At 37.6% G+C, this 21,913-nt stretch overlaps 1 protein-coding gene across 4 annotated transcripts; it reads right to left on the reverse strand.

The window, feature by feature from the left end:
* Positions 1-5,826: 5,826 nt before the first annotated feature.
* On the reverse strand, positions 5,827-11,306 carry LOC116736126 (uncharacterized). 4 transcript variants are annotated; one of them, XM_032588414.1, is made up of 14 exons: positions 10,974-11,300; positions 10,707-10,816; positions 10,066-10,194; positions 9,941-9,995; positions 9,766-9,837; positions 9,612-9,684; positions 8,903-8,929; positions 8,657-8,728; positions 8,520-8,582; positions 8,156-8,212; positions 8,008-8,059; positions 7,623-7,696; positions 7,238-7,337; positions 5,827-7,138 (listed from the first exon to the last, which is right to left on the reverse strand). In XM_032588414.1, exons 1-14 carry the CDS (start codon positions 11,047-11,049, stop codon positions 7,094-7,096), a joined length of 1,005 nt encoding a protein of 334 aa, XP_032444305.1. In that variant the 5' UTR covers positions 11,050-11,300; the 3' UTR covers positions 5,827-7,093. The 4 variants fall into 4 exon arrangements, with proteins under 4 accessions (XP_032444305.1, XP_032444303.1, XP_032444304.1 ...); XM_032588412.1 differs by having other exon boundaries at positions 8,008-8,065; positions 10,974-11,292; XM_032588413.1 differs by having other exon boundaries at positions 8,008-8,065; positions 9,766-9,834; positions 10,974-11,289.
* Between the last annotated feature and the right edge of the window lie 10,607 nt (positions 11,307-21,913).

Here is a 21,913-nt window from a genome sequence, read left to right on the forward strand (position 1 = left end):
TGTGCCTTTTCTCTTGTTTAAGGACTTGCTTGATTTATTCAGCAGGTATCATGAGCTATTAAATAGTTACAAACCTTTTACGTTCATGATGATGACAATGATATGTCTCCCAGACAGAATTATAACCCTCCAGATCGTTTCTAAGCAAAATATGAATAATTTCTTGAGGGTCGCTAACTTTTCAGTCAGGTCTTCTTGTTCCCGTGCTTCATACTTTTATTCCTGCACCCACCAATGTGTCCTGATAATGATATTTACGTTCTCCTCGTTTTGTTCTGTTTTCACCACATACATAGTAATCTCAGTTGCTGCTGTGCTTACTTTTGGGACCTCACTAAACTCCCTCCTTTTGCAGACGTCCAGCATGTTCTTTCAGCGTTTACTATTAGCAGATGCATTTCTAAAATTATTTTGCTCCTTTTGTCTGTTTTTTGGAAAAGCCAAACACATTCAAGAGGTACATTAGTTTAATATAAGGATTTGAGGTTAATCATTTAAATTTATGATCAACAGAAACTCTTGCCATGTGATTTAGGAATGTTAATTTTACCCGTTTGATTTGAGACCTGACTTGGATTTACAGCAAAAGATTTGAAAGCTTGACTTGGGAGAACATCTCTGTTGTACACACAACAGTTTTGATCATCTGCATTAAGAAGACATTTTTTTATTTTTGAATAATTCAAAGAGCTTCATTAGGGGGCTCTGTGAACAAACAATCATCCCTCTGAAAATGTTCAGATGCAACAGTGGACTGATTATTTATATGCAGTGCTGTGAAAAAGTATTTCCCCTTATGTCTTTCTTTTGTTTGCCTTTTGTAAAATTTGCATGTCTCAGATCACTAAACAAATTTTAAAAGCAGACTAAGAAAACTTGGGTAAATACAAAAAGTACTATTGAAATGAAACTGTAATTTCCAATGAGAAAAAAAAAAAGCCTTTGACACCATCTTGGTTCTGTGTTAAAAAATAATTGTGTCCCTTGTGAAATCATGAATTACTTGTGATCAACTAGATTGTGGTTAGCTACACCTCAGTTGATTATTGTCTCAACTGTAATATCAAGAATTCACCTAACTGGAACCTGACAACCTGGATTAGGAAAAGTATAAACAGAAACACATTGCGCCATTTCTAAAATTAATTCAAAGGCACTTCAGAATATTGCTGAACAGAATTACACCAAGAGCACAATAAAGACTATTTCAGGATAACAAAGAAGAATCCAGAACAACATCTAAAGCACTGCAGACCTCAGGGTGTTCAAGACCTAACAATAAGAAAGAGACGGGGCAAAATCTACATTCATGGGAGATTTTCAAGACTGAAACCACTGCTGACCAAAAATAACATAAAGCACTCTCATATATTTCCCCTCCAAAAGGATTGTTATGAGGCCCAATAACTTTAGTATAACATTACATGGACTAAAGAGACATGGAGCATTTTGGAAGGTGCCCTGTTTAAATTGATGGATAATGAACAGTATTTCAGAAAGAGAGCATCATAGCAACTCCTAAACTTGTTGGCGGTTGTGTGATGGTCTGACTCCTGGATGACATGCTGTAATTGATGGAAACTTGAATGCTGGCAGAAAATCCTGAAGCAAGACCATCCAGTCAGCAGCTTGTCAGTATAAACTCACAAACGCGTTGGGTTATGCAGCAGAACTATGATCCGAAGCTCACCTGCTGACCCAAGTCCGCCTCTAAATGTCTCCAGAATGAAACAAAGATTTTGGAGTCTAGACAAACATATTTACATTCAAAAAGTATTCAGTTCAGCTGAATTGCAAGTGGGCCATGTTTCCCCCACAGTAATTCCTCAAAGCGTTGCTAGTTAACACAAACGTTTACATTTGTTTCCACCAAGGTTGGCACAACCATTATCAGATTTAAGGAAAAATTGCTGCTAAAGGATTGTTTCCCTTATTTTCTTTAATTTTTTTCCTTTCAGCTTTTTGTATGTACTCAGAGTATCTTTATGCAACATTTAAATGTATGTTAAATTTAGATATGACTTTGAAAAAAAAAAATTTTCTCAACATTGTGTAACTTAGAAATAACAGTGAAACCCCTGCTTCATGAACACTGTAAAAATCTGGGTCAGAAAATAGCTGACTACAAAGGTTTAAACAGGATTTTCACTTGTCAGTGATAATTATTCCTGTCATCAGACATAATTATCAGTTTTTTTACACTTTGATTTCAGAATCTGTTAATTGGGAATGGATGTCGCCAGAGTTGAAGGCATGAGTTCATGCTTGTATTATATCTGGATCTTTATTAAATATGCAGGTAATGCTTAAATACATAGAATAAGTTTAGTTTGTTCTCATGATGACAGAAGATATGAGCACTAGGGTGCAGTGGGATTCTATAGATAGCAATGTTTCTAGGGCATTGTGTCTTCTGTGTGGGAAATTTGTGTGAATATGTACAATCATGTTAAAAAGCAAGTAAATCTTCTTTAAATCTAAGGTTTTGCATACCAAGAAATACATTTTTTTTTAAATAATCTGGTCTGGTTCAGTTTATAACATTAGGTAACCATATCCTCAGTTGCACAACACTTAACATATTCCATTCCACAGCAGGATGTGAGAAATAACCACACTCTTTCAGTTTTCCATAAATGGGTAAGTAGCAGCCAGGTCATGCTAATCAAAAGCACTTAATTAAGTGATCATTAGAGGGCATAAGTGCCTCCATGAAAGCAATTTTGGTGGTTTGCTTTTCTAAATGACAACACAAAGTCAAAGAGGGAACATGCCACCATTGGTCTCGGAGAAAAACAAATGCTGCATCTCGTCAATATGAGGAAGATTATGAGGTAATTTCCTTCCAATCTGCGGTTGTTATCCTTTCATCAGCAACATTATTAATTAATTGGGAACATTCAAGATAGCTGAAATACCTAATACCCGTGGACATCACAGCAAGTTCATCCTATATTAGACTTGTAAGCTAAATCTCTAGCAGCTTCTGTTTGAAGGTCAACTGTTACAGATTGTTACAGTGCAAATAAAGAATAGTGGAAATTGGTGAAAAGGGAAAGGCTTTTCATTTGGGACAGAAAACAGTAGCACAGCTTGTATTTCCAAAGTTGCATTTAAACAAACTATACGAATTCTAGAAAATTGTCCAGAGGACAGAAAAAACAAACATTTCACCAAACACAAAACATCATACCATTGCACTTGTCGTTCCATGTTGGCTATAATCAAACAGTCTGAATCCCTAAAGTCTCTGCAAAAGTAAGTGCTCTAGTCAAATTTGAGGCCATCTGCCCAGCAGCTGAGACTTAGCTGAAATTGGGTCATGCAACAGGACAGTTATTCCAAACACAGCCACAGCTCTCCCACAGAATGGCTTGGAAAGAAAACAAACAAGGTGTTGCAAATGACCCACTCAAAGTCCAGACTTTAATTAATATTCTGGAATTAGACCTTTAGAGCGTGGTGCGAACTGATTTTCAGCGGCATTGAAGTGCACCAAGCTAGAATCGCTCCGCAGCCAGCATGTGAGAGGCTGATCAGGTCATAATGATGATGATTTCTTCACAGGATATCAGTTATTCTTGACATTCTGCAGCTCTGTGTTAGCATTTTTTGTTAAATAAATGGAGTGTCAAGTGCTTACCTAGTTTTAAACTTAATGTGGATCTATATTTAAGATCCTTTTTAATATTTCCTTTTTAACATGATTTTGAATATATTTCTGAATCTGATTGCATACTACTGACCATTTCCTCCTCACAGTCTTTCCTTTGAAAGCAGTCTGGGCCAAAGGGACAGTTTTCTGAGAGGGTTTCTATTATTGCAGGTCAGAGCGACCTTGCATCAGAACACGATAATAAAAAAAATATATAATATTCACTCGTGATGCTTGAGGGATGTTTTTGGAGGTGGTCTAAAGGTGTAAAATATTTTGTGCTAATGTGGATGTAGTCGCGAGCTGATGCACCCTAATTGCTTGTGTGCTTGTTATGTGCCAGAGTGATAAAAAGGTAATAATCACCCAAAGTCATAATTAATTCTCTGCAATTCTGTATTAAAATTAACTTTAATATCCCCGTCTCACAATGCGAACTGGATTTGAAAAGTTATCTTTACACCCAGAGGTTATGTTTAATTCATTGGCCTTTTCAGCCGGCCCAAACTGCATTGTGCTGTTCGCTGGAATACCGTGGGTTACGGCGTACTGAAGCCAAGCAGCTCATTTCCTTCCTGAGTCAGCACGCCTATGAGCCACACAGCATGCATAGGCAGATTTGACCAGGTGGTAGGGATGAGGATTATACTCAAACAATGATCTGTGTGCAAAGCACACACCGGAAAGTGATCATAGACACGTAAAGAGAAGCACATTGGGGAAAATGTCAGGCAGCTTTTGGCTCCTGAAGGGAAGGTTGAGCAGAGCTTTGCTTAACAAAAATAACCCTGACTGAAAGCTATCGTGGCGCTTTCAGAGCATCTCATATATGTTTGTATAGGTACACACAGACCTGTGGGGATAATTACTCTGCTGTGTTCGGCTTTCTAAAGCATCAGTCAAGGTTAATTAATCATACTGTGTGGTGTGATCCCTCATGTAATCTTTTAATAACTGCACTGTGAGTGCAGATTACTGATTTCTCATTGCAACACCATTTGTGTGCCATTTGCCAAGGTAGTGCACAGCAGCACTCTCCGGGGTAAGAATAAAAAATTATGATCAGCTAGATCAGTTAGGAATGGCTCATTAAATCATATGTATTGCAGCTTTCCTTCGCCCGTATCTTCACTCTTTGATTGGAGTTCAGCTCTCACTGCATTTTATTTCTTAGCTGGACGATCAATAGCTAATTCACTGAAGTCTAAAAATTAGCTGCAACCAAACATATGTAAAAAAAAACAAACCACATGCAATCAAACATTTTACCATACTATATAGTAAAGATGAACTGTATGTTTTGCACCTATCCATGCATCAGGCCAGCCTTGTTCATGTCCTTTCCCTGACACTCCCTCAGAGACTAGGCTTGGAGGCATTGACCATTCAATCACCCTCTTTTCACCAGTGCAACTGTAGCACCTTCTTGCAAAAAAAAAAAAAAAAAATTCGACTTGAGCAACAAAGCCTGCAACCCCTGCCATGCTCACTTCCTGGCATTCAAACTATCTCAAAGTAAAAAAGGGCCTTTTTCAAGGTCACTGCACATTTAGGGAAGCTTAAAATAGAGTCAGACGTTGACAAACCGGGGCTCACAGCGACTGTCAGCAGATCCCAGGAGATAGAGAGGAGATGTATTAAGTTCAGCATGAGCCCTTATGTGTTTGTGTATGAATGTAATTACTACCATACATCAAGCCACAGGAGCAACCAGCCTGTGACATACAGCATTTAACACTTGAATTACCAAGTGATGTGTGGCACACTTCCAGCCCCTTTATCGGTTAGGCCTGAGCACTTTACAGTATAAGAATACAGAGACCAACCCAAACACAATCCCTGATTGCACAGAGGGATCACACAATAGCCAATCAACTGCACTGTGATGGGGATTTTATTTATTTTATTTTTTAATTTTTTTTCCTCCAACAAAAGCATGTTGTTACTTTCCCAGTGAGTGATGATAGAAATCCGAAATCAGTTTGAGATTCTTCTGCAATCCGGAATAAAAACACAATTTCATTTGCATAACTCAATCAAAGCTATAAAAGGCGAATCAGTGTTGACCATGTTCCTCAGTGCTTCACGGCGCATGACTCTTTACTGCCACCTGGTGGTAAAAACTGTGGTGTAACAAAACAGTGAAGAATGGAGATAAACAAGCAGTGAGATCCATTAGAAAACACATTTATTTAAGATTTGAAAGGCAAGAGATTACAGTAATAAAAGTGATAATGGATGCAATAAAACTAATTGAGATAGAACGATACAGTCACAAACAAAAAAATGCCTCACAACTTAATTAATCTAAAATATATAAATGCTGGATTTTTTGCATAACAAATGTAAATTAATATTTATCAGAAAAAAATGACAACATAGGCAAATTTGTAAGGATTATTGTGTATAATTGTGTAGCTGTGATACAGAATACATACTTACTGTACATACATACATGATTATTAACCTGGCAGATTTATGCGTAAAATAATTTTATTATGTTCATTTAATCAAAGGGTTTCTGACAGTAAAAGAGGCGGACATCCCCTATAACAATATAAAAGGAAGATTGATTTTAAAATATTAATTCATGTGTTTTTATTATTTTTTTAAATAGCTGGTAAAAGTGATTTGCAACTGTAAAAATCGTTACAGTAACAAAGCCATTCTTATGAATTTTTTGCATAACCAGATTTTTGGCTTTTTTCTGCTGGTATTTTTACAATTTGCTTTTTGGTGAGGAGCTCCAAGTCTTTAAGATTGGGGGCCTCCCTGCCATCATCCTAATCTTTACCTATTGGATTTATGTCAGGAATCTGGGTCTAAAATATTATTCCTTTCATTGAGAATAAATGCGACTATCCAAATCTGCCAGGAGTATAAGATATTGAGTTTAACTGAAATACAATACCAAAATATTTATGTTTAAAATATATTTAGTTTAGCTATACATATTCATAATATGTTTTATATAGTGACATACATTTTTCTCTAGCCCTCATATGTGACATATTCCTGACATGTATGTAGTTCACCTACTCCTTTGGTTAAGTTCAACAGTCAAGATTTTCTTGCATGAAAATCATATTGATAATTGCCATGACAACCAGGGTAAGATACCTGATACGGTTGTTGAGATAGTTATAATTTCCAAATCGTAAGAATATAAAGAAACAAGAAACATTTAAATGCTTAAATTTGTTTCCAGGACAAATTTGACACACATCTTTTGATTATTAAAGATTTTTTTTCAAAGACAAAAGGTGTGTGTGAAATTTATAAAATAACTTAAGCCTAAAGGTTATGTCAGGAAATATCTCACATAGTGACAGGGATATTATTATTATTATTATTATTATTATTATTATTATTATTATTATTATTATTATTATTTATATGCATTATACATATATAGTATATCATATTTATCTATTATAATTAATTTGTTGGTTTCTCAGAGTATGTTGACTCCACGTCAGCATCCTGCAAAAAATAAATAAATAAATAAAACATTTAGGTAGAAAACAACAAAGGAGGAACATTTTTACATTAAAACATTAATATAAAGATTTCTTGACTTACTGGTGTTGCAGAGCATCTGGTGACTGGTTCCTGGTTGGAGCTAAGCTCGTTCACCAAAGTCACAGCAACATAAGACCTGTTGAAATCTCCATTGGCAGTTCTGGAGACAAACACAAAATGCAACTGAGATTTGAGATGCAAAATAAAAGCGACATGCGGTATTCAGAATTTTTCTAAGCAGAGATAAGAAGTTCAAAAGTTTAAACTAGTCTGTGTGATACTGGCAGGGTGGAAAGAAGCACTTAAATTTCCCTCTTGGAATCTTGAAGAGCAGCAGGGCCAAATCAGGAAAACATGTGTGGCAGACTAAAAACTGGCACATGTCTTAGGTTTCTCTTTGGTCACACATTTGAAGGTGCAACAACACGGCGAGTGGGAGCCTCACTGCTGATCTGGCAGCAGTGGTTGTTCTTCAGTGTGATGATGAGCAGCAGCCCCTCTACCATTCAGCTCCCTGATCACAGTGAGGTAGTCGCCAATTATCATTTATCAGGCAGAAACAGAAACACAACAAGGTGTGAGAACAACAGGTCATTTTGTTTGACCACATCAAAATGTTTCAGATTTGTTCATCATGGTCGGCTATTTTATCTTGTTTTGCTTTTCATTCTGTTTCACACTGTTATTTTTTCCTCTCACATGCAGCTAAACTTATTCCTTTGTAGCTTACTTGCGTTTCTCTGTCACCTTCTGAGCCACAGTGAAATAATAGTTTGATGTATTTACATTTTACAGATTTTATAGATGCAAACTATCTGTTCACTTAAAACATTTCCTCGTCCTTTAGTTCCATTTATTCCGCCTGGCTCCTCATTCATCTTCCTAAAGCTGACACACACAATAGTTATTTTCAGGTCAGACTGTCAAGCTATAAATAAAGGAATCAATAATAAACACATTATGGTATTTAAAGCGCACCCGTTCATTGGATTGTGATCAGACGGAGTGGTGGTGTTGGGAGATCCCTTGTTTCCACTATAATGCAGATATTAAACATAATTTAGTAATGCATAAACAGCTTGCTCAGAAGCTGTGCAGGTAAAGTGACACATCAGTTTAAACAAAATCGCAAACGTGACAAATTTTAATAATCCCTTTGGAGTTAAGTGAACGTTTTCAGGAAACAGGGATCTGAAGAGCTTTGGCATCACCTAAAGAATCAATAGCTTTTAGCAGATTAAAGTCCAGACTCCATGATGTTTATGAGCTTACAGACACATTCTGTCAATCCTGACAAACAAGGTAAGAAAAAGGGGGTCAACTGCAAAGGCATCAGTCTAACCTCATAACACTTTGAAGTGCGTCTCTGTCATTTTCACCACATCCACGTGGATCTTCTCCATTCCTGTAATGTCCAGAATGAACAAGTTAGTTCCTACCTTCACTGATCTCTGAAATTAGTTTCCAATGTCAGCTTACCTGACGTCAGCATTGTTTTGTCCCTCTAAATCTCCTGTTTGAACTATTGGGAATCCACTTCCTTCTTGGTTTCTTAAGAGGAAGTTGAAAAGCATTAATGGCTAAAATAAGTAAACCGAACTAGTAAAGTATAACTTTTGTAAGGGATGTAACTCAATTTAAAGATAGAAATTCAGCAATTACTGATTGTAGTATATTTCTTAAATTTAGACAAAAGTGGTGAAACATGCTAAGAATAAGGCCTACCTTTGGAGACAGTTGACTATCCCACCTCTGAAAAAGATCACAACATTTTGTTGATTCCTTAAGAAAATCCACTAATCAATTATTAGCCTTGGGTTTTAAATATATGAATGAGTGGATTCAGTTAGGGCCCATCTCCTCAATTTTTAAAATTTGACATTTGGTTTTTATGATCTACAGGTTGCAATGAAAAAAAGTCCAACTCCTGCGCCTACTTGTATTTATTCTAAATGTATTTTATGCAGTGAGATCAACACAGCAGCCGTTTGGAAGTAATTTTCCCTTGACATACAGTACAGATGGCAGCGGCGGTGATTCAAGATGGCAGTTCTCAAGGAGAATTCTAATAGAAGTGAGAATGAATTAATGCCCATAAGAAAAAAAAAGGAAGCAGCAGAGAGTTTTTTCCTCACTGTGCTGAGATGTGAAACCTGAGCATGGGCATGAAAATAAAACTTAGATTTGAAACGCTTTGATATGTTTTGTAATGTTTTGCCTGTTTAGTTAAAAAAAAAAAAAGACCTGACTTCATTATTTGAGCTGAAACTGAAATGTAAATTTCTAACACAATTTGTAATTTATGGCCTTCAGGAGGCTACTACAAGTGTTATATTTGTAATGCTAAGACAATGGCATTACAAAAATAAAGATCGTCTTTTGTAAAACAAACAAAAAAAACGTATTCAATTTACTGATTTAGAAATTGACTCACCTCTTATGGTTTTTCCAGCAGTAGTAAGACGTTAGTCCAAAGATAACAAGTAGGATCACCAGAACTGCAATCCCTATAGGTGACAGAAAAAGGGGAAAAATGTTGAACAGACCGAAAGAAGAAACACAAAGTCAGATATTTTGCTTTCACTCACATCCAAGGTTTCTTTGATGCTGGATTGGTGGCCCAGGACTCACACTTGGATTGCCTGGTGGAAAATTCTCTGCTTGAAATTAAGAAGTCATATGTTTATAATTACATCGCTAAAGATAGTGTAATATTTTTTTATTGAACTTTGTTGTAATAAGAAGTATTTTTTTGGAACTCACCAGGGATGGATTTGAAATTCACGCACTTTTCTCCGGCTAGTTTTTCGAGGTTTTCCTGTAGAAAAATAAACTTGATTAGGATTCTTAGTCCCCATTCTCAAAGGCTATGATTAAAATAAGCTTACAGTAGTAAGTGTGCATGTAATGTTAAGATCCTGGCAGTCTTCTGTGATCACTGAATGGTTATCCATTTTCACTACTGGTGGCAAAAAGTTAAACAACTGTTTGCGTAGATCAGCAGAACCGAAATTCATCTGCGAAAGAAAAAAAAGAAACTTTCAAGTAAGACAGTAAATTTATTCATATAGCACCTATTATAGATGTTAAAATTACAAACTGCTTCACAATGATTCAAACATAAAAAGTAAGTGTCCGGAACCTCAGTGCCACATTTTAACCCCTTAACAACAAAGTTCAATAAAAAAATATTACACTATCTTTAGCGATGTAATTATAAACATATCACTTCTTAATTTCAAGCAGAGAACTTTGAGGTTCCGGACAAAATAAGTGTCCGGAACCTCAGTGCCACCATTTTAACCCCTTAACTATCATCCTCAAAAATATTACATGTAAGTCAATAGGCCTATGAGGTCATCATGACAACTTAAGGGTTACACTGTATCCCATAATATACAAGGAGCCTGATCGGGTATAGTTTTCACTTCCTCTTTCAAGACGTGATAAAGATTACAATATCTCTGAAAAAAGTAATATTTAAATCAGAACATGGACTAAAATGGAGCTGAAATAAACATAGCCGCACCTTATTGTTTCGTTCAAGAGCAATCTCACTTCCTTCTGGGCATTCATGTTCATATCTAAATCCCTCAGCAACACGGATTTCAGCGCAGGTTATGTTCTTTGATTTGCATTCTGTAAGAAACCAAATAAATGGTTGAGAAAAAGTCAGAATAAAGACAGGAAGTAATCTCATGACGCAGTAGGAATTATTACATTATCAAACAACAAACAAATCAAAATCAGGTTGTTTCTGAAGTAATGTCATAATTTCTGAAGTTCCAACTCTTACCTGATGCCGCATATATCTGTAGGATCCGTACGAACAAGATTAGGACAGAAATCTTGCCAAATATTCTGAAGGTCATGTTTACTTCACTCAAACTGTTTGAGGAAGTGATCTTAAAGAAAAAAACCTCTTCCTCGTTGGTTTTCTAACCTGAAGGGTTTTACTGCCACCTTTGGAAATTATATTAACTTGGCCATTCTTGGTCAGCTATGACAGCACAGTTTTACACAGATAGCAGATCACCAAGAAGATGAATCCCAGAAAGCACTGAAAACTTATACTGGTATGTGTATAGTGTACGCCGCTGATGTTTTGATAGCAGAGTGGAATGGACGGTTTGCTTTCTAATCCTCTTGCTGTTTTACACACCAGACACAAGAGGAGGCCCTTGTCATGTGGGTCAGAAACATAGAAACAAGGTCAAAGATGTAAACCCTGTGGCTGCTTACATACGTTGTTTAGCAGAACGGATTGTATATGCTTGTGGCATGTTTTATCAGATAGTAGGACAAATCTAAATCAGTAATGATTAAATTGATGCTGTATTTGTATTTCTACACCCTTCAGGGAAACGTGTATGGTCAGTAGATATTTCTTCCAAAATGTATGAATCGTTAACTCTTAGTACTCATTGAGTCCAGTGTTGTTTCTTTTTTTCCAGAAACCCACCCACAAGTGCATGTGCTCACAGCAAGATAGAGCAGAAGTTTCTATGGTCCGGTACGCATCACTTAGATTGCATCTTTTCTGGTCCACTGAGAAAAGACAGAAGACAATCTGTGTAACTCAGTTTGGGTTTCTTTCTGTCTCCTTGACAACATGGGCTTCTTCCACTTGGTTCCTTCAGCTTTCTCTTTTACCTTCTTCTGACTCTTAAATAATAATATCAAGGTCATATCAGAAGCAGGCTTCCAAATGCTAATGCCAAGTGTCCGTGTTACATGAGCATAAATAATTCAAGTGATGAAGGTCAAAGAAATTTATTCTCCTTTCTTGATGATTTTATTGTCATTCAGCGAGACAAGGTATGAAAAAGATGACCACATTAGAACAGTTGTGCATGTAAGGAGAAACCATTTTGGGTCAATGTAATTTGATTAAAGGGTTAGGGTTAGATGCATGGTAAACTTGGTAAAGACTGTAAAATATTTGAGCCTGATGTAGAAGGTTATTTTCCAACAGCTTTAACGTATACAAAGAAATCAAATGGAACAATTTAATTCAAAGCATGTTCAGATGTAAAACTGGCCCAGTCAAAACCTAAATCTAATTTAGAATCGCTAGCAACACTTGAACATTAATATCATTAATTTAATCTGTTTAAAGTTTGAGCAATTTTACAAAGTGGAATGGACAATTATTTTTGACGAGAAAAGCTCTGGAATAACTAAAGCTCTTCTCAAGGTATTTGGGAAAAGCTCTAATTAGTTGACCTTTTCTCTGCAGAAATAATTGAGACAAAAACCTGTAATTGCAGGTTTTTTGGATGCAATTACAGCGAAAAAACCTGAGCTGTAATTGCACCAGAAGGTTAGTACATTAAGAATTGATTTGTAGGATGATTTGTAGGATGGAATCTGACACTTGTCAGATTTCAGTTTTTAAAAACCTTCAAAAACCATATAGTATTTTACTTTTACTTCACAATTATGCACCACTTTGTGTTGGTCACATAAATCCCTTGCAAGATTCACTGCAGGTTTATCTGCAATGGGAAAAAAAATGAAAAAGTTCAATCTATATAAAAGCCTTTTCTAGGCACAAAATCTAAACTGCACCTTTTAATGCAGACTTATTTATGTAGCATTAAAAATAATTTATTATTTATTTAGTCTTACTTACATAAGTAAGTAAAACTTTATATGCAAGTTCTTGATGATTTGACTCAAACATTTTGAGATCGTTTAAAGTCTCACCCCAAAATGTGGTGTTTACCACTCGTCTAAAATATTGCTTCACCACAAATTGTTAAGACAGCCTAACACTGATAAAACTAAACCCCAGACTGTAAATAAATATAACCATGGAGCTCTCAACCACCATTTTAAAGTTTAACCAAAAATATTTGTGATAGAAAAGAGCCATGCATACTATTGCACAAACCTGATGTTGTTTTTATGTTTGACATGATGAAATGAGTGAGGAAAAACAAGTTTTGCAATCCAATATTTGTCTTGAAATCTGGACACTACAGTTTGTGAATGCAACTGGATGCATAGTGGAAAGTGCTTTGAATGGTCAGTAAGACTAGAAAAGCTCTAAATAAATTAAGTTTATTTAGCACTTAGCTTTCAGCGTAAAAACACATTTTCCACTGTGTATCCATACAACTGCTGCCCTTTATGTAAAAAAATAGCTAAATAGCTTTCATCTCCTTCACTGATACCCTTGCTTTACAGTATTTGTCCAAGGGGGTTAAATAAATCTTGGTGAGTTGGTTCATTTTGTAAGTCATAGGCGTTGCATAACTTACCGTAATTGTAAAATTAGCAGTCTGCAGGTTGTGAGAGGTTACTGGAAGATTCCCTAAAATCCTGAGAATGTCTGAAAAAATGTTACTTGTTGCAGTCTTCTCTTTAGATTAAGCTTATTAAACCATAACATCCGAAGCGGGTGGCTACAGCTTGCACAACAAAATTAACATTAATTTTGTGTTTCAGATTTTCAACCATCACTCAACCTTCAGAGTGACAAAACTGGGAATTGGAGTGGTTTTGGCAGTTGGGGAGATAAAGCTAAATGGCAACGGGTGTTTGTCATTCTGAGCACCAGACCAACGGAGCTTAGTGAAACGCAAATGGTGCTGGGATAGTTACAGAACTCCAGTCTCTCCAGTTGGCTCATTAGGAAACCTAAAACCCCCGGCGTTAACAGTTTGAGATCACAAAAGGACTTCTACCCGCTGCCAGCAGAGAAAGCATGCCAACACCAACACACACTGACATTTTTGTTCATCTGCACCCACAAAACTGAACATGTAAATCACCAAGTTGGGCCTGTTTTAATTTCACGGGTGCTCGAGTAGAAGCTCTTGTGGACTTATTGTAAATCGAGGTGTTTCTCAGAGTATTATGGCCCTGAACTCATCCACATTTTCTGCTGTTCACAAATCTTAAAGTTCTTTCGAAACCACAGCTCCCTTATATAGAGTCTGCTTCATCTGAGCGCAGCAACTTGATCCCCCTGTGAATTTCCTATAAAAAGAAAGCTAATAAACAAAAGCAAGTCTCTTCCAAAGCTAAATATTAAAATTTCTGACAGATGTTTGCAGCCATCTACCTGAGAGAATGTATATGAGCGTTCAAACAGAAAGCTTCAGTAAGGCTTCATTAAGCTTTTACAGCTCTGTCACAGCACAGTACAGCCTGATGCACAACAGCTTCAGTTCACATGGTGCTGAGGTACACATTGTGCAACTTGGATGGCTTTTATTACTATAATCTGTTTTCCAGCTCCATCTCCTGAGAGGGATCTCTGTCAGAAAACAAAGCTCTCCGTTTGAAACATGGCCTCAAATTCAACTTCTGTTTTTATCTGTATACTTCATCTCTCTTCTGGCTCCTCTCCCAATTTCTCTCCCACTCCACTTTGTCTTCTCTTTGCTCTCTTTTCCCCGTGTGTTTCTCCTTTCTGCTCTCCTCACTATTTTCCCTCCTGATGTTCTGAGTCCCAGCACAGGGCCGGGTAAAACCAGGTCCAGCGTGTCTTGTTACAGCAATCCTTCGTCTCCGATTTAACCATGCATTGTGAAGGATAATACCCAAGAAACAATGAGTTTCGTTTTGACAAACTCCCTTTTTTGCTCTTCCCGGTGCCTCATATGTGGAGCGAATGCTGAATGCTGCATGCTCTCCCCTACACGATAGCACACACAACGCAACCGATTCACACAAACAGCCGCTTTTACAAGCAGTAGCATGTGCTTTACTGTTAGTGTGCTCCTGAGAAAGTATGCAAGAAATTCAAATCAAATTACCCAACTGGCTGATTTTGTTTATGAGCTGCTCTTTGCATGCAATGTTCTCTCTGTTTTGCAACAGAGTCCTGAGAAAAGCCTGTCCTACTGGAAGAAGAGTTGCAGTGGAGAATGTAAGGCTTACGCACATTCATCAGCGTCATATGCTTTTCTGGTAGCCTCAGTGTAGCTGTTCACACTTGAACGCATCATTTTAAATAAACAAAAAGTCTTAAAGCTGATTGATGTGTGCAACAGTCACCTGAAAAGCCAAAAAAGGAGGAAAGCAGAAAACACAACAGCAACATTCAGGCTACTTCACCCTAAGTCCAACCAACAGGTCAGTAGGTGATTTTCACAGCCGACCTTCTTATGTGTAGTAAGAACACACAGGTGAGTTGGTTAATGTCTTCAACGGAAGCGTACACTTTTAGGTGTCTAAGTTTCAGGACAGGGCCGACTGTTCCACCTTATTACTAACACCTCTGATCAAAAGTATCAGGCCCCTGTAAGCAACAATAATTTGCAACAAACTTGAGTCAATTTGTCAGGAACATCTTTGGAGTGTGCTATTTTTTTTCCCCACCAACTGCTCTGTGTCTAGACAGGTAACTAGGTATGTGGTTCCCTTCTCCCTGTCAGTGCCATCATTCTTCTAGATTTTTCACAGCCATGATCATTACCTGTCAACAACAGGGTGTTGACGGAGTTGGTGTCTTACATAACCAAAGCAAATAGAAGATAATTTATGCTAAAGAAACACTAAGAGACAAATAATGCAAGAGACAAGGATGAAAATGGATAGTGTTATTTGACAGATTTACTGGGGGGTTGTAATAATGCCGCTCAATACTTAGTATAATTTAGATAATAAGAAATAACAGTTTTCTGCTGTGTCTGTGCTCATCGAACTATTTAAGATAAGCTAAAAGCATACTTAAATGCACATCATGGAATACAAAATGTGCCAAATTCCTAGCTTCATGAGTAAAACAAATGTTTATTTCTGGCAGTCTAGCATTTATGCCTGCAAACCTCAAGGTTTTCAGAATACAAAATCCTGGTTGCATGCGAAAATACCATGTGTGGTGGATAACTCACGCTGCACACCACTCTGAACAAAACATCTCCACAGTGAAACATGGTGACGGCAGCAACATGCTGGGGGAATTCTTCACAAGACACAGAATGGAGCTAAATACAAGAGGAAGACCTGTTAGCCTTCCAGCAGGACGAGGAGACTAAAAGGTTAAGAGCTGCCGTGGAATGTCAGAAATGGCCCAGTCAAAGTCCAGACCAAAATCCAATTTACAATCTGTGACCAGATTTTAAAACAAATGTTCCTCCATCCAAAATGACTGAGCTTGGGTGATGTTGTAGCTGTGAGGCTACTTTGAGTTATTCTGCAAAATTCAAAGAAAAGACTCTAAAGTTTTTGGTTGCAACGTTACAAATTGAGAAAAATGTTCAAAGGGTGTAAACACTTTTGCAGGGAAATGTATCTGAAGAGTCCTTCGAAACAAATGTCTTGTTCTTAACTTATCTTGTAGGTTTTGTACAAACTGTTGTTTCTTTGAGCTCCGTATTTGCAGTGAAAACAACTCCTCAGGCCCAACATGTGAGCCGCATAAACATTCCACCTTTTAAGGAGCACAATGGTAAGTTGTGTGTTTTCTTGATCCCCCAGCAGGGGTTAACACACTGCATGAGTGTCCTGTCACTATTATATTACCACCACACGTGAAACAGTGGGCTGCAGGAGGTTTAGCTTGTTGACCTTGGAACCCAGGATACACCTCCCTCCTTTTCTCAGTGGTTGCCTCAGACACCTCACACGTCTTGACTGATGTTTTCATTCCAAAGATTTTTTTTTTTTTTTTTTTTTCAGCCTTCTGTCAGCAAGATGTAAGTTATGGCTCAACGTACAGTAAATATCTCTTATTTGGCTTTGCCTGCATGACAGAAACAAAACGGTCTGGTATCTCTACTGACAACGTCTCTTGTTTACTTCCTGATAAATAAATTTGTTTTACCCCACGACGTCATGTCAAAGTCCACAGCACTTGCCATGATTATGAGTCACAACTTTATATGTCAGGTTTATAGTTTCTTGGAAAGGTTTCTGAAAGTGAACAGGATTTATATTGTTTCGTGGTTAACAGGGAGAGCAGGTCGGGAGGGAATGGTTAGTTTTCTATTTAGACAAGGCGCAGGTAAGTAAGCTCAAGCTGCTCTAAACCATTCAGCTTGATGCTAAAAGAAACACACTGTGTTGTGCGCTCTCATCAGATAAGCCTAATGCAACCTTTCAACACATCAATCCTCCCAAAGGTGAATGTATGACATTTAAAAGCTAGTTATGTGAATACATATATATATGTTTTATGTAGCATCAAATCTGCAAGAAGAAAGCAACTTTTTACAACCACCCAACAACACATCAACACCATAATTTATACCTTAAGAAAAACTTAAAATTTATTGTTTAACAGGCACTGACTTGTTATCACCTTGTTAGTCTGTTTGTGTGAGTTCCAGATGGCAAAGTGTTCAACTGGTGACACTTTCCTGCAGCAGGAAACTGAACAATGGCAGTTCTAAGCATTTTGGCAGATGGTTTCGTCTCTTTGGTCATATTTTGTAAACATGATGGTGTCACAAACAAGTACGGCACAATTTAACAACTTAACAGATGTGTTCTAAAGAAAGGTGTGGTTCAGCCTGTTATTGCAACTTATGACATATTTAAATGTGTCCTGCAGTGTAATATTTAAGAAGTTGAAGCTGAAGTTGAAGCTAGTAGTAGTTTCCATCAGTGCAGTGATTTGTATAGTGATGATGTCTGCAGACAGATCCACACTATTAGTCACACCTGAAATGACACTGCAAATTAGGCTTAATGGTAAAATACACAAACTAACTTCTTTCTAAATCAAGCAAGAGCAGCTTAAATAGCTCAACACATCCAAGATTACTCATACTTCAAAGTTGTTTCTACAAAACAAACATCAAACTGTCATGTTTAGTGATTACTGTAGTCTGAGAATTATTCAACTGCTTTAAACCAAATATTTTTAGGAATAGAGAACTTTTCTGAGGCTATGACCTGCTGCACACATGATTCATAGCCTGAAACCAGCTACTGGCGGTAATATAAGGAATATTAACTTATTCCTCATTTGTAAAGACCTCTGATTCATTTACATACTTTGATTTATGTGCTACAAACTTTAGAAATGTCACCAATTCACTAAGCTTCAAACATGATGACTAATCTGGAGTTTTCCGGGACTTCTGCTTTAGCTAAGCCTTGGTGGACTTCCTGTCCTCTTTGGAGATCCAGTGATGCTCAAGTTTCTGCTTTCCCACAATTCCGTGATATTTTATCCAAGGATTTCCTGAAACTTGGCTGAATCCAGCTTGTTCCCTGTGTAACTCATTGTGGCTACATAGTGGCTACAAAACCAGCTTCATTAGAGAGTCTGTTAAAAGAACCTGAGGGAGATGCAAAACAGAGCATGCCACAGCCACCTTGGAGATGGAAGAGGAAGTAAACTGTGGCCTATAACTTAAAAAAGAAAATATATGCAAAATTGTATGTTTCCTGCTTTTTTACTATAGGGAAATTTGATGTGCTTTGGTATTCAGCCCCTTTACTCTCATATCCCCCCAAAACTGAAGCTGTTTTTCTTACGGCCTCAGTAAGACATGGCCCATGACGCTGTCATCCACTTGTGAGCAGCTTAAGAAAACCTTGAGGTAAAGCTTCAAGTTTAGCAGGGATAACCATTAAGAATCACTCTGATGTGATGATTCTTAATCTCAACAAAATTACATAATTGATTAGTTGCAGCTTTGGAAACCACTGTAACCTGTGCCAGCCCGACCCCACCTTCTGAAAATGAACCAGTACCTAAATCCTCATTGATTTGTGGAAGACACTAAATGGTAGATGTGTGCTGATAAATGTGAGGTGAAGCAGCCTGCATTTATGTACACAAGTGAGTTAAACCAAAATGTCTTGTGTCTCAGTGTTTTGTCTATTTTTGTGGGAAGTATTCCCAATGTCATTCTGGTTGTAATGGGTGGTTGGTAATAGGCGGCTAGCAACACTCTGCAGCCAGAGAAATCTGCAATTTTAATCTTCACCTTGTGAGTACAGGTCCTTCTCAAAATATTAGCATATTGTGATAAAGTTCATTATTGCTAATTTTGTGAGACAGGAATTTGGGGTTTTCATGAGCTGTATGCCAAAATCATCCGTTTTAAGACAATAAAAGACCTGAAATATTTCAGTTAGTGTGCAATGAATCTAAAATATATGAATATTCAATTTTTATCATTACATTATGGAAAATAATGAACTTTATCACAATATGCTAATATTTTGAGAAGGACCTGTACTTTCTGAAGTTACCTGCAGATCATCCTAAAAACACTGCTATCATTCTGAAAGATGGTGGTGGATATGTTATTCTATGGGGATAATTCTCTTTAGTGGATTTAGCAATCAGGTAAAATAGTTTGAAAACCACGAATCCTTTGTCACAGTTTGTCTTTCATATAAAATTCCAATAAAACACACAGAAGTTTGAAGTTATAACATAAAAATGTGAAAAATTTCTAAGCTGCGTTAATACAGAGTACTATACAGCATTAAAAGTCCCCTTTTATTTACAAGTTTATAATAAAGAAATGAGTTAAATCTCTCTAAATAAATAAATAAGGATATTTTTCTTTTGTCACAAGGTTAGCATTTTGACTACCTGAAGTGATCTTTCATGTTTCTCTTTGAGTCAGTATATCCTAATCCCTAATAATCAGAGACAAGGGAAGAAGAATTGTTGAAATCCTGGGTCACAAACTTGTATTAGGACACAATTTACCCCCATTCAGTCCTAATAGCTGCCGTTAATGTGCTTTCTGACTGTCAGTACTTTGGGAGGTTTAAAATACACCAACAGCGGAGAGCCATAACTTAGGCGTGCTTAAAAAGCCTTTAATCCGTTTTAATTCTATTAGCATTGGACTACAGCTGGACGAGAGGCCAGCATACCTCCAGTGGCTAAGCCGCCAGTGGCTTGAAAACACAAAGTGAAAAGCTGCTACTTTATGAAGGACAAATGCATCTATTGGTAGTTGTGGTAAGCTAAGATTTGTTGCAGTGTGTGTGCATCCTGTCAAACAGAAGCAATGTGTGGAAAACTGAATGTAGATAATCTGCAAATTCCTGAATGTTATCTTTCTTAGACAAAAAGAATCTCACATCCAGGTGTTCCCGTCTTCCTCAGACATGCAGATGTGGCGGTGAGCTACGTGCCTTTTCCCCAAACTTCTCTGCGCTGATCTAAATCAGCTCCAGAGTCCGACTCGGTATTTCTGCGTCTGTGCCGCTTCGCACAGTCCTAATCTTATCAAGGAATTCCCCAAAGGTATTGTGTAAGGAGGCAGCTTTAATTTTATTTTACAGCGAAGCGTGCAGAAATAAATAGCTTTCACCTGTGGAGATTAGAGTTCAAATAGCCCCCCTCCTCATTTTAAATGACCACAATGGAAGGCCACTGCTCCTGTGTGCACAATCAGAGCGGAGCAAATAGCGAGACCCTTCTGACTCGACCTCAGTAATCTAAACATGGAGAATCTGCCCCTGCTTGTTGATTCCCATTTGTTTTGAAACGGGCCACGGGGTTTTTTAGCAAGACGCCTGCCACTCACAGAGTAAACGAGACGTCTGACAGGGTGTGTGAGCTATGTGCCTATGTGGAGCCTTCATCTCACTCTGCTCATTCACACACACCTACCGGTATACATGAGACAATAACAGGCAGAGCGAGAGAGAGGCAGACGCAGAAAGACGGGTGCCTGTCGCACAAGCATGGGCATAGGCACAGGAATGAGACATGTCTCCTTAGTAACAACAGTATGAAAGAAAACAACTATGATCACATTCTTACCTCATGAACTTAGCAACTACCATCTGATCTACAAAGCCTTGTAAAACTATTCAGACTCCCTGAACGTTTCGGATTGTATTTTATTTGGATTTGATGTAATATCTCATCACAAGAGCATATAACTGAAAAGTGGAAGGAAAATGACACATCGTTTCAAACTTTTCACATAAAAAAAAAGTTGCACAAATGTTTTCAATCCCCTTTACTGTGAGTCCTGTAAATAAAACTTAGAGAAACAAACCCAGCTCTATGCTTGCCACCCTAAACACATCTCCATTGTGAATATTAAACTGAAGCAGAGGTTCACCTTTCAGTGAAGCAATAACTTTAATAAAGCTACAACAAGATGAACATTCAAGATTTGGAAACTGTTGTCAATACAGGCTCCCTACACATTTTAAATGAGCTTATGCTGTTTTGCAGTGAAGACTGGGCATAGATGCCAATTTGGTAGGGACGCTACCCTAAAAACACACCAAGCAATAAAAATAAAAAAAATAAAAATGCACTCAACACTCTCCAAAATTGTATTTGTAAAATAAACCCTCCACAATCATCCACTACCTTTAGTGTCACATTCTGTCTCAATATAAAGCATAGCGCCTTTTGGGATGCGCCGTATACTTCCATCTGTTCTGCCACACGCTCCAGGACTTTTTCCCGTCATTACTGGTTCACCCTTAGTTTAGCGTTACACTCACAGAGCCATTACCGGGGCCGTCCTTCCTCCTCTTTTTGCTCTCTTTGTTTGATCTGGGCTGCTTTTTATTCTCCCCCAGTAAGCTTGGAAGTGAACCGGAGAGAGAAAGTGGGGGAGAAAAAAAAAAGAAAGAAATGAAAGAAAATGCCTCAAACGTCCTAACCTGTGTCGCGCTAAGCTTCTCCATGGTAGCATGAGCCCCCCCTGAAACAGCCCATCGTGCTCCACTGCACTTTAAAAGAAGTGCAGGGAAGGGGCAGAGCAAGGAAGGGTGTGAAGGAAAGAGAGGGAGTCCAGATAAAGAAAACTGCAAACAGAAGTGGAGTACAAGGCT

Source organism: Xiphophorus hellerii, chromosome 16 (assembly GCF_003331165.1).
Source record: "Xiphophorus hellerii strain 12219 chromosome 16, Xiphophorus_hellerii-4.1, whole genome shotgun sequence".
Classification (NCBI taxonomy): domain Eukaryota; kingdom Metazoa; phylum Chordata; class Actinopteri; order Cyprinodontiformes; family Poeciliidae; genus Xiphophorus; species Xiphophorus hellerii.

Bases quoted from the DNA above. Each gene is read 5' to 3' on its own strand.
- LOC116736126 (XM_032588412.1), bottom strand. From the start codon at position 11,049: ATGACCTTCAGAATATTTGGCAAGATTTCTGTCCTAATCTTGTTCGTA. The intron at 9,838-9,940 runs GTGAGTTCCAAA...CTTAATTTCAAG, and splicing joins GAATTTCAAATCCATCCCTG to CAGAGAATTTTCCACCAGGC. The intron at 8,213-8,519 runs GTTAGACTGATG...TCTGCATTATAG, and splicing joins GCACTTCAAAGTGTTATGAG to TGGAAACAAGGGATCTCCCA.